The sequence below is a fragment of the Salvelinus fontinalis genome, chromosome 12, assembly GCF_029448725.1.
Source record: "Salvelinus fontinalis isolate EN_2023a chromosome 12, ASM2944872v1, whole genome shotgun sequence".
NCBI classification, from domain to species: domain Eukaryota; kingdom Metazoa; phylum Chordata; class Actinopteri; order Salmoniformes; family Salmonidae; genus Salvelinus; species Salvelinus fontinalis.
Window position 1 is genome coordinate 14,416,331 of NC_074676.1, and position 12,893 is coordinate 14,429,223.

The following is a 12,893-nucleotide window of genomic DNA, read 5'->3' on the forward strand; positions in this document are numbered from 1 at the left end:
ACGGCGCTGGGCAGACAGATGGCTCAGACGGCGCTGGGCAGACAGATGGCTCAGACGGCGCTGGGCAGACAGATGGCTCAGACGGCGCTGGGCAGACAGATGGCTCAGACGGCGCTGGGCAGACAGATGGCTCAGACGGAGCTGGGCAGACGGGCCGTTCAGGCACCGCTGGGCAGACGGCAGACTCTGGCCGGCTGAGACGCACTATAGGCCTGGTGCGTGGTACCGGAACTGGAGGTACCGGGCTGAGGGCACGCACCTCAGGGCGAGTGCGGGGAACAGGGCACACTGGACTCTCGTGGCGCACTCTAGGCCTGGTGCGTGGTACTGGAACTGGAGGTACCGGGCTGAGGGCACGCACCTCAGGGCGAGTGCGGGGAGAAGGAACAGTGCGTCCAGGGCTCTGGAGACGCACAGGAGGCTTGGTGCGTGGTGCCGGAACTGGAGGCACTGGGCTGGAGACACGCACCATAGGGAGAGTACGTGGAGGAGGAACAGGGCTCTGGAGATGCACTGGAAGCCTGGTGCGTGGTGTAGGCACTGGTGGTACTGAGCTGGGGTGGGAAGGTGGCGCCGGATATACCGGACCGTGAAGGAGGACACGTGCTCTTGAGCACCGAGCCTCCCCAACCTCACCAGGTTGAATGGTCCCCGTAGCCCTGCCAGTGCGGCGAGGTGGAATAGCCCGCACTGGGCTAAGCACGCGTACTGGGGACACCGTGCGCTTTACCGCATAACACGGTGTCTGACCAGTACGACGCCCTCTTACTCCACGGCAAGCCCGGGGAGTTGGCTCAGGTATCCAACCCGGCTTCGCCACACTCCCCTTTAGCCCCCCCCCAAGAAATTTTTGGGTGAGCCTCTCGGGTTTCCAGCCACTCTGCCTTGCAAGCGCCTCATAATGCCGCCTCTCCGCTTTCGCTGCCTCCAGCTCCGCTTTGGGGCGGCGACACTCCACTGGCTGTGCCCAGGGTCCTTCTCCGTCCAGAATCTCTTCCCAAGTCCATTCCTCTTTTCCCCATTGCTGTAGTTCCTTTTCTCTCTCCTCAATCCGCTTGGTCCTGTTGTGGTGGGTGTTTCTGTAAAGGCAGTCAATGTTGTTCTCCTCCTCAAACGAGGAGGAGCATGGATAGGACCAAGATGCGGATTGAGGGAAATAAGCCATCTTTTAATGAAAACAGCAAAACAATACACTACAAAACTACAAAACAACAAATGAGACTAACCTTCAACTGTCCTGTGAGGACACAGGAACAAACACCCACAAAAGCCTACTGCCTATGGCTACCTTAAATCTGTCTCCCAATCAGAGACAAATGAATGACAGCTGTCTCTGATTGAGACCCAATCTAGGCAGCCATAGACATAACTAGACAACCTAACAAACACTATCCCATACACATACAACACCCATGGACTAACCAAACACACACAACATACAATGCCCACCCCAACTCACGCCCTGACCAACTAAACATAATCAAAATAACATAAAAATAGGTCAGGAACGTTACATCAGTATAGGTTTTATTAGAAGAATGCTAATTATATGGCTCTTTCTCAAAGCGATTTGAGTTGTCAATGTGCCGCACAGCATTGTGAAAATAAGAAGATCGGCCTATCATTCTTATTCACTCATGGCATGGTTTCCTTTTATCCAAATGTAGACATGCAGACAAATTAATTAATGCAGGGATGGGGAATAACGTACTGCTCTGGACTCATAAAAAATATTCATAAATTGATGTTAATTGGTGGGTCACGAATCGGCTCTCGGAACAATTCTTTGGGGGTGGCTCAGGTTGCAGAGAATTATTATTTGGAATCTTTGGGGATAATATTGAATTGGGAATTGAATTCTTGGAATTGAACTAACACTGGAATTCAGGGGAATTCAATTATCTCTGAATTCAAAGACTGACCTGGAATTTGAATTGAATTAAATGTAATTAACAGGGAGAGAGAATAGAATTATAATGTGATTTGTGGAATTGACTTCAACCCTCAACTCTAGCCTAAAGCCAAGGCAACTTCTCCTGGGAGCCCACCCCGCCCTGGTATCTCAGCAATCCTCCTCTCTCACCACCATCGCTGATCTACAGTCAGGCAGGGTTTTCCCACATACTGGTTAAGGTTAAGATTTAGGGAGGGTAATCTTATCCTAGATCTATGCCCCAGCGCCCACCCCAGCCAACTCTATCATCATCCTCCCCTCTCACAACCACAGACTGATCTAAAGTGAGTGAAGTTTTCCCTATAATAGCTAAGGATTTGGATAGGCTGATCCTAGATCTGTGCTCACCACCACAGGCTTCAGCAGGTTGATGAAGAAGCAGTAGCGCCCCCTCTCCTCTAGGAGGGCCCGGCGCACCGCCTGCTTCTCTGTCTCCCCCATCAGCAGGTAGAGGTCACTGACGTCCTGCATGGCACTGTCCAGCTGAGGACGCAGGTTACCCCGGCCTGGGGAGAAGGGGGGGGGGGGGGTAAAGAGAGAAGAGTACATAGAGGAGGGAAGATAAAAGAGGAAGACGAGAGAAAGGGGAAGGGGATAGTGGAGGGAGGGGTCAATAGTGAAAGAAGGAGGACCAGGGTACCCGGGGATGAGGGGCATTGGGTAAGACGGTTAGAGGATGAGGATGAAATGAGAGAGGAGGAGGAGAAGAAAAGAGTGGTGATTAGAACCCTCTGCCAGGTTTGGGCCTGCCGGTGTACCGTAGGACAGACCACCATTGACAAACAACACTGCACTGAAATGATACGCGTTCAATGAGAATGGGACGAAACTACAGCACATATCTCAAAGGAGGCTAGCACCAACAACTCCGCAGGTAGCCTGGTTTAGAGCGTTGGGCCAGTCAGGAAAAGGATGCTGGTTTGAATACCCGAGCAGACAAATCTGTTGGTGTCCTTGAGCAAGGCACAACCCTAATTTGCTCCATGGGTGCTGTACTACTATGGCTGACGCTGTAAAACAACACATTTCACTGCATCTATCTGGTGTATGTGACCAAAAACAACAGATTATATGGCTGGAGATCCTGAAATGAACATGGTTTGCTAGCACAGGTAAATACAACACTGATGACATATTCAGCCGCCATGTATGAGACAGCCTTATTGTTGAGGAAAACTCATTACAAGGAATCAGGCAGAACCCATTTATCAGTAATAATAGGTTTATTTGAGCAATTGCAAGGGAAATCACTCTCTCAGGATGAACCTGGAGAGGATCTTGTTCATTTACAAATGACACAGTCTTTATATACTTCATCTACACAAAGAGCTAAATCCCCCTTCTAGGTGGAGGCAAGCTAGGAAAATAGATAAGGGGTAATTGGCTCCACTTCCTTAGAAACATATTACAAACGAGAACAGGTTCTAACCAGTTCTCTAAGTCTATATGTCTAAGATAGAGGAGTGCTAGGATCTTTAAAACCAGAGGAAACTAGATTTCCGCATTGCTTTTAGTGCCCTATAGATAATGGGATAATAATAAAAGTAATAATTCACTCCTCTGTTCGGTATGTAAAGAGGTTACTGAACAACTGTGGAAAATGACCAGTGACTGTGGAAAATGACCAGTGACTGTGGATAATTACCAGTGACTAGTACCGTTCAACTCAAGAAACTGTAACAAAAAAGTTTTGGACCCAAATTATGAAACATGGTGACATGATGACCAAGAGGGGTGTGTAGAGGAGGCCGTGTTGGGGAAGCTAACATATAGTTTACCAAGCTGCTAATTAAGTTAAGCTACACTACAGCTACCCTTAAGAGAAATATCGTTGACGTAACTAAAGTTACTTTGAAAAAGTAGTTCACTACATCCAAAGTACTTAGTGATTAATCATATGTAAATCTGAAACGTCATAGACTACAAATTGCTACAAACCGATCACTCTGGACTGGAGTCAGATGTTAACAGAATGTGTAATTTAGCCTATTAAAAACTCAACTTCAAGTGAGAATTTGGCAGATCTGATGACAAAAAAGAAAGGAATGTCTTGCTTACTTCTCCCATATGTCTATGTAGTGCGTGGTTCCTGTAGTTAGCTACAACGCTACATGGCAAAAAAAAAGTTATTATCTACTGAAAACACTAGTGGATTTGAATGTAGATGAACTACCACCAAGCTACTGTCAAATGTAGACCAATTACTATCTGAACTACATATAGGTCACGACTCCCCAACACAGACGAGGGTATGTTAATACTGATAGGACACACCAGTATCAGACAGACTACAACACTCCAGGTGAGATGGTCAGACACAATGACGTGATGATGCAGGACACACACACAGAAACACACACACCAGATATTAACTATAGCATTATCATGAAATGCCTCATGCAACGCGGGGAAATGTGGGGAAAGCATAACACACATACCTAGAAGCTCTACAGCAGGGGAATAGCCAAGTGAGGAGGCAGAGGAGTAGACAGATAGGTAGCATGGGTGGAAGAAGGAAGGGGGGGGAAGCATAGACAGAAAGCCCAATATTAGAGTTGGCACGGTCATCGTTATAAGCATTGAAATAGATCAAAGTTGTACACATAAACCTCTTATTTTTTACCTCCAAACTCTCCAAACCTTTTGGATGATAGCCTTAATTTCTGATTTATCCCTCATTGGAAACCCATGACAATGTATTTCTCATTCAGGGCACTAGGTAGTGGCATTTCCCAGTTAGGTGCTGGTAACTAGCCTACAGCAGTACAACAAACCTCTATCTAGTCTACATCCTGTTTTGGACAGAGTTTTTAACAGTAGCCAATCAGTAACCAGTCGTTTTTAGCAGTAGCCAATCAGATCATGTCACAGGGTGCGGTTCGATGTTACCTTTCCTGGCCTTCTTCTGGAGCTTCATGGTGTCGGAGGACTTCCTCTTGATCTCCTGGCGAGACCGCTTGTATTCTGATGAGGAGAGAAGGAGCGGTCACCCTGGAGTTAAGCGTCATTTGTTGATTGATTTGTTCAATCAATCAAATTCAATATAATATATAGCCCTTTTAACATAAACCCTCACCTTTGGCGTGGTCTTTGTCCAGCAGGTTAGCTGTCTTTTTCCATTCCTCTATCCTGTCCTGGAGAGGAGTGACTAGGCCTTCCATAAGAGCACTGGGGAGGAGAGGAAAGAAGAGGGAGGGTAAGGACAGGACTTGTAGCACCATTAGCAATGCACAGAGATGTAGGGAGAGGAATGAGGCAGGGTTGAAGGTGGACCACTTACTTGGTGAAGTGGCGTAGTTTAGTCTCAATGCTGCGGTGTCTCATGCACATCCTGGTCAGAGCTGAACCTATGTCCCTGGTGCCTCCTGGAGAGAAAGGGAGAGATTGGTTCTAGTAGTGTGGGTTTACACAACCACTGGGGGGCGGCATTGCATATCACAACAAGGGACACCAGTCAGCTCAGCTAGCACAGTTATTTTCTCCAACCAAAGTCTTACAGGAAAATATCAAAAGTAATCAATCCAACACAACATCTAGAGGCTGCAGCCCATTCATCCTCAACATTATCTTGCATCTACTACCCTGGTCTGGACACCAACTACAACTTGGTCCCGTGTGGCTCAGTTGGTAGAGCATGGCGCTTGCAACGCCAGGGTTGTGGGTTCAATTCCCACGGGGGGACCAGGGTTCAATACCCACGGGGGGACCAGGATGAATATGTATGAACTTTCCAATTTGTAAGTCGCTCTGGATAAGAGCGTCTGCTAAATGACTTAAATGTAAATGTACACCAATGAAATGTAATTGCATTCAGTGATTTACCCACCCCACCCCACATCCCAGGAAATCACAGCTTGTCTGAGTTGCTGTACTACTTTTCCTCTCTAGTCAAGCGTAATTAAAATGGGGTGTTAAGCCTTAAAGCCCAGGCTGGCCCCAAGCTACATGCTCCGCCGGCTACAGGGCTCATTCTTAGGGTACCGCAAAAACATCGGCCAGGATTGATCCTGCTCTAATCCACTGGGCCAACGAGGCCTAATCGGGGGATGGTCGGGAGGGTCTCACACCACCACACACATTCGCAGGCAGACACACACACACACACACACACACACACACACACACACACACACACACACACACACACACACACACACACACACACACACACACGTGCATGAGTGCACGCATGCGCTCGCACGCGTGTGTGTTAGTCCGTGTGTGTAGACAGGTGGTGTGATTTACATACCCCCTCTTCCCAACTCTATCCTGAAGGAAAAAGGTGGGTACCCTGTAAGGGGATATCCCTCTATTCTTCCCTGGCCTGCTCTGCCTTTCCTGTTCTCTGGGTTTCCTAAACACCATTCTTACAGGGGTGCGAGGAAAGACCGGCTTGAACCTGTCTGTCCATGAGGAAGGCTCAATCTACCAAGCCTGGGCCTGCACACAGTGAAGCCCTTTCCACACTATTGTGCCAACCCGAACTGTGCTGGCTTCAGCAACTATGGTGGATGTGAAGCCAGGCCAGTGCAGGACAGCTCAGCTCAGTAGAGTGAACAAGATATTAGAGGGAGAAGAGAGAGAGGAAGCTGCTGATCTAACTGGATCAAATCAAACATCCTCTGACTGTAGAATACTGAAGATTAGGGTTGTTACGACTGACTGATATGCATCGGTCCCTGGTTCAAATGTTTAAGATATGAGCGTATCGGCCCAAACTCGATTCAAATGTAGCATCCACCGGTCAGGCAATAGATTCAAACGTTACAAATATATTTTTCTCAAATGACTTTCTTTCTACCTTCTGAAAATACCTCTTATCCGTGTGACAATTGCGTTCTCTCCTTCAGTGTCGAACTAAGCATGTAATTGTGTTGACAATCAGTGATATACGGGGCGGCAGGTAGCCTAGTGGTTAGAGCGTTGGACTAGTAAACCGAAAGGGTTCTAGATCGATTCCCCGAGCTGACAAGGTAAAATGTCTGTCGTTCTGGCCCTGAACAAAGAAGGCCGTCATTGTAAATAAGAATTTGTTCTTAACTGACTTGCCTAGTTAAATAAAAGTAAAAAAGTCATTTTTCATGCCGAACAAGCCCAGGCAATACAGTATCAGTAGCCTAGTCAAATTGCACACTGTGCGTAGCTTCGCGCACTGACCAACGAGAGGTAGGCCTATTCCTAATCTGGCATGTCTGCGGGTCACCTTCAGCATTCAAATGTTTGTCAAATGGATTGCGCAATATTACATTTTATGTTAAACAATGTCATTTGCTAGGCTATTTTTATCAAATGTGCTGTTGAATAAAAGTAGCCTAAGTTACCACCGTCTGCGGTGGTACCACTCTCATCTGGCTATAGGTAGGCTACATGCTGATCAGGGATTACATTAGATTTTAATTTTGATTGTTCAGGTTCACCATCAGCAATCGTTTTGGTAGTTTTGCTTGAAACAATCAGTATGGTCAGTTTTAGATATTCAGGGTAAAGTTGCTAATATCACAATGAGGACAGCAATCGTTTTTGCTACCCACACTGCATGGTTGAAGCAGAGAAGAAGAGAAGCTCACTCCAACTCTGTCAAAATTTCCTAGCGGTCTAAACCATTAGATTATGAGACGGGGGTGAAATTCAAAGTTGTGCTACATACAGTACATTCATTAGCTATGTCATAGCATATTTTTAAGATACATATGGATACATTACTAGCTCTAACACTTTTAATCTGCAAAAATAACAAATTCATAGTGGGTGATGGGTTTTAAAAAAATCAAAAGTGGGGAGGGACAAAAAGCAAACAATGCCCCCCCAATCTGACAGTGTGGTGTTAGATGTCCAGCTTCCCTTATGGTTTAGCTCAGGGGCCTACATACACACAGTCAGCTCAGACAGATCCAGCTCAGAGGCCCAGTGCATCGAATAGTATCGCATCGAACCGGATCGCATCGATTCAATCTCTAATCGAAACGAATCGTTTCAAACTGAAATGTATTAATCCTGTATCATATCGGATCCAATGCATCTAGATACATATCGAATCATCTTGAAAGGAAAATATGCACATCCCTACTGAAGATGGATGCATACAATGAAGAATAATCTATTTCATTTATATACCTAGAGAGCAAACTAATTCCCTGGTGAAACTCATTATAAGACAAAGCACCGTTCACATATACAGTAGCTAGTATTCCCTTCACTATTGGCTTCAATGCTCTGGGGATTACGTCAAAAGCATTCCACCTCACAGAACTCCATCTCCCAGAGGCATCAGGGCCAGATGCTGGATGGATTTGGGGGATGGATGAATCCACTGACAACCATGTGTGGATGGGATGATGTGTGGTGGAAGTTTAGTCATGTTGTCATACAGCTGTATTTCTTTTCCAAGTGACTGAAATGTGTACAGGTAAGAGGTCAGAGGTTACCCAGCTGAATCCCACCCACTATGATAACGCAGGAAGTGATATAGGGACCATGGGAAGATCTCTCGCGTCCTCTCTCTCCTCATCTCCTTCTCAAAACAAATTGAATGAGAAAGCCAGAGGTCCCTCCCCTCTGACCTCCTCCAAAGGGTTTTGAGGAGTCGAGGAGAGAGGATCAATATTCCCTCATTTTTTGCGTCACAGAGCAAATTTCAGGTCTGAGGAGCGCAAACTTGAACGTTGTGAAAATTCTGTGCAACTCCGGTGCGCATTTACTGTGAACATTGAGGCTGTGCCCGCTTTAAGTTCATTTTAACAGTGGTCAAGTAGACTACTGTGGCTATTTGATCATAATGTAGGCCTACCAGAGTAGCCTACCATCAAAAACAATGGAGAAAATGCATCCCATAACATTTTAACACGGAAATAGCTGTTCTATCGTTTAGCCTACAGTAGCAGCCAATGTGTAGTCTTCAATGTAGGCCTATATTCCAGACTTTAAAAAAAAAACATGCAGGGCTTGACATTAACCTGTTAATCCACTTGTCCTTGTGACCGAAAATGTTGTTGTGTTGTTTAATGCAAGACACCACTTTACAAAATAAAATGCATAATTATTCTCATACCATTATTACAAAGTCAGACAAATTATGCTACCCTCTGCCTATCTACCGCCCCACATCACCCCACTGCCAGCAATCACTCCCCCATTACTGACTACAAATGATCTATAACTGGGTTAATAACTCACTAACTAGCAAAGGATATGAACAAATGTGCACACGTGGCTAAATGTAGCTTTCGCTTTGATTTCAAAACAAGCGAATCTACTCATGACCGCTCATGCTGTAAACACAGTCCAGGTCAAAGTGAATGGCTCAGCTCCATATATGGCAATGGTCTATTTGCATACAGGCCTACTGCAGCTCTGATTGGTTATGCCGCACAGGTCTGTGTAGTACGGGCCTGAGTCTTGCCTGTCAATGCAATAGAATCCTACTCCGATGAGTTCTGCCTTCAACAAAATGTCTTGCATAGTTCATTTTGCATACTAAGTCTTTCATAGTTTGTTTTGTTACGGTATGGTACATTGAAAGTGGCTAATATTACATTGATTCGATCACAACTCCCACAGTAAAGGGAACCATTGATAGTGTTAACTAACGAGGAAAACTCTAGAAAGTTGAGTGAAGTTCAATCTCTGCGGGGGCTGATATTTCTTCTGCGCGGCAGTCCCAGGGGAGCTGCACGCCCGCGCACAACCGCAGCTTAGAGGGAACATTGGAAAGGACACGAGGAGTATGCAATTGAGATTCTCCCCATGTGGGGCCCTTAACCCCCCTTCCGTCTTTCTTTCTCCGGAAAGAAGTCCTCTGTCATGCACAGTGTGTTTGTGATGTGATTTGTAACACAACGGCCCTCTCTCTCTGTATGATATTCATTTTGCATAAAAATGTCACTGAAACTATGGATTGGAGACTCTTCTCTCCACTCAGTCTGTTCTGGTCACAACTCTTGATCAACTGAATAGGTAATTGAAGGCTGTTTGGCCTTCAAATCAATGTGAATATGCTTGTATAACATATATACATAGACATATAGAAAATGCACTTACAGTATTGCACATGGAAACACACACACACACACACACACACACACACACACACACACACACACACACACACACACACACACACACACACACACACACACACACACACACACACACACAGTGTTCCTCTTTCCACTACAGGAGGCGTCCACAGCTGCAGATCAACTCTAAAGAGGCTAGCTTGGCAGGAAGAGGGGAGGAGAGGGAAGAAGAGGAGGATGGAGGGGAGTAATGGGCCTTTTATCTATATAACAGACCTTCCCAATGTCACAGTCAGCCAGCCTCCCTCCACACACACACACACACTACCCCCATATCCTCTCCACCTTGCCCCCATTCCCATCCACACCTGCCAGGTTTCCCCTTACTTCCCCTCCGAAGGATTGGCTGAAAGTGACATCCTGGAGACGTCCTGACCAACAGGCTTTCTACATCCAGGAGCCCTGGCCTCTGGCCCTGACCGGACACGCTCCACAGCCTGGAGTCCCACAGCCCACAGGCTAGCCCACACCACAGGCATGGCTGGAGCAGATGCTGGGATAGCCTCGAACTCTCCATTCAATATAGCCTGTCTGACTAGGATAGCCTCAGACGCTCCATTCATTATAGCCTATCTGACTGGGATAGCCTCAGACGCTCCATTCACTGTAGCCTATCTGACTGGGATAGCCTCAAAAGCTCCATTCAATATAGCCTATCTGACTGGGATAGCCTCCAACGCTCCATTCACTGTGGCCTATCTGACTGGGATAGCCTCAAACGCTCCATTCACTGTAGCCTATCTGATTGGGATAGCCTCCAACGCTCCATTCGCTGTAGCCTATCTGACTGGGATAGCCTCCAACGCTCCATTCACTGTAGCCTATCTGACTGGGATAGCCTCCAACGCTCCATTCACTGTAGCCTATCTGACTGGGATAGCCTCCAACGCTCCATTCACTATAGCCTATCTGACTGGGATAGCCTCCAACGCTCCATTCACTGTAGCCTATCTGACTGGGATAGCCTCCAACGCTCCATTCACTATAGCCTATCTGACTGGGATAGCCTCCAACGCTCCATTCACTATAGCCTATCTGACTGGGATAGCCTCCAACGCTCCATTCACTGTAGCCTATCTGACTGGGATAGCCTCCAACGCTCCATTCACTGTAGCCTATCTGACTGGGATAGCCTCCAACGCTCCATTCACTGTAGCCTATCTGACTGGGATAGCCTCCAACGCTCCATTCACTGTAGCCTATCTGACTGGGATAGCCTCCAACGCTCCATTCACTGTAGCCTATCTGACTGGGATAGCCTCCAACGCTCCATTCACTGTAGCCTATCTGACTGGGATAGCCTCCAACGCTCCATTCGCTGTAGCCTATCTGACTGGGATAGCCTCCAACGCTCCATTCACTGTAGCCTTTCTGACTGGGATAGCCTCCAACGCTCCATTCACTGTAGCCTATCTGACTGGGATAGCCTCCAACGCTCCATTCACTATAGCCTATCTGACTGGGACAGCCTCCAACGCTCCATTCACTGTAGCCTATCTGACTGGGATAGCCTCCAACGCTCCATTCACTGTAGCCTATCTGACTGGGATAGCCTCCAACGCTCCATTCACTGTAGCCTATCTGACTGGGATAGCCTCCAACGCTCCATTCACTGTAGCCTATCTGACTGGGATAGCCTCCAACGCTCCATTCACTGTAGCCTATCTGACTGGGATAGCCTCCAACGCTCCATTCACTGTAGCCTATCTGACTGGGATAGCCTCCAACGCTCCATTCACTGTAGCCTATCTGACTGGGATAGCTTCCAACGCTCCATTCGCTCACTGGAATCCAGAGGGATCCATCTAGTACATACGGATGCACGCATATCCACATTGACAGGAGTTGCCTTGATGCATGTTCTCAACAAGTGTGAAGCTGTGTATTATAAAATAAGATAAATAACATATGGGCAGGGCAATGGAGCCATATTATATTCATTCAGGCTGAGGTAAATGTCCCACAATGTTATTGTAGATATATATATGACTACATATGGTACACAGTCATAAGTCAGAGGTGGATGACTGTATGTGCCAGATACTGACACTTCACAGGTAGCTACATAGATCTATACGACCAAGTCTGCTCATGGTTAAAGTTGTTGTGTACAGTATTTTTGAGCAGACCAGACCCATTGACTGGTGAGTGGTTCCAGACCTCTGGTCCTGATTATCCCCATTCTCCAGTGATCCTCGGGGGAGGAATTTAACAAGCTGGCTTTATAGAGGCCGCACTGGTCCCGCCATCCGCCTGCCAGTAGCTCCAGGACTAGAGCCTGGGGCCTCCCTCACTGATGCCTTCAACATGGTGTGTGTGGGGGGTGGAGTGGAGTCTGAATGGATTTAGCTTCCCATTGGAACACCTTCAAACTGTTCTACCTGCCAAAGATGCTAAAACTAGGTTGGAAGCTAGTTAAAACAGCTTGATTGTTTTTGAGAGTGCTGACTGTGCTATGTCCTTCCTGTGTTAAACATCAACATGTTTATAGAGGCTGGTCAGAGGTAGCTAACGAACAGAACATCCTCACTTTTATGTTTCCAGGAATGTCACAAAATTGGAATCTTATCCAGCTGGTTAGCTAGAGAAATCTCTTAGTCCTAAGGATAACAGTTAACCAAACTCCAAAGGATTACATCATACACCTCACGTTGGCACCGTAGCCATGCAGTGACGCTGACGCTGATCAGCCTGATCTTAACGCAAGCTCTTCCCTTCACCCTCTCTCACCCCTTTTAAGAGGTTCAGAGAGCAAGCCGGTAGAGGCGGTGGAGGCCAATGATAGATGAACGAAGAGGGGGATGGAGAAGAAGAGAGGATGAAAAAAGTGATAAGACTTAGGTGGGGCTGATGAGTGAGGGGAT

General features: G+C 46.8%; 1 protein-coding gene across 3 annotated transcripts in view; it reads right to left on the minus strand.

The window, feature by feature from the left end:
- LOC129866848 (protein MTSS 2-like) overlaps positions 1–12,893 on the minus strand; it is a 49,713-nt gene that overhangs the window by 16,619 nt on the left and 20,201 nt on the right. For all 3 annotated transcript variants that reach the window (XM_055939821.1, XM_055939823.1, XM_055939822.1), the window contains exons 4-7: positions 5,235–5,319; positions 5,031–5,122; positions 4,844–4,918; positions 2,303–2,460 (exon numbers count right to left, since the gene is read on the minus strand). In XM_055939821.1, the coding sequence (XP_055795796.1) occupies positions 2,303–2,460; positions 4,844–4,918; positions 5,031–5,122; positions 5,235–5,319 (410 nt within the window). The remainder of the gene's footprint in view (positions 1–2,302; positions 2,461–4,843; positions 4,919–5,030; positions 5,123–5,234; positions 5,320–12,893) is intronic.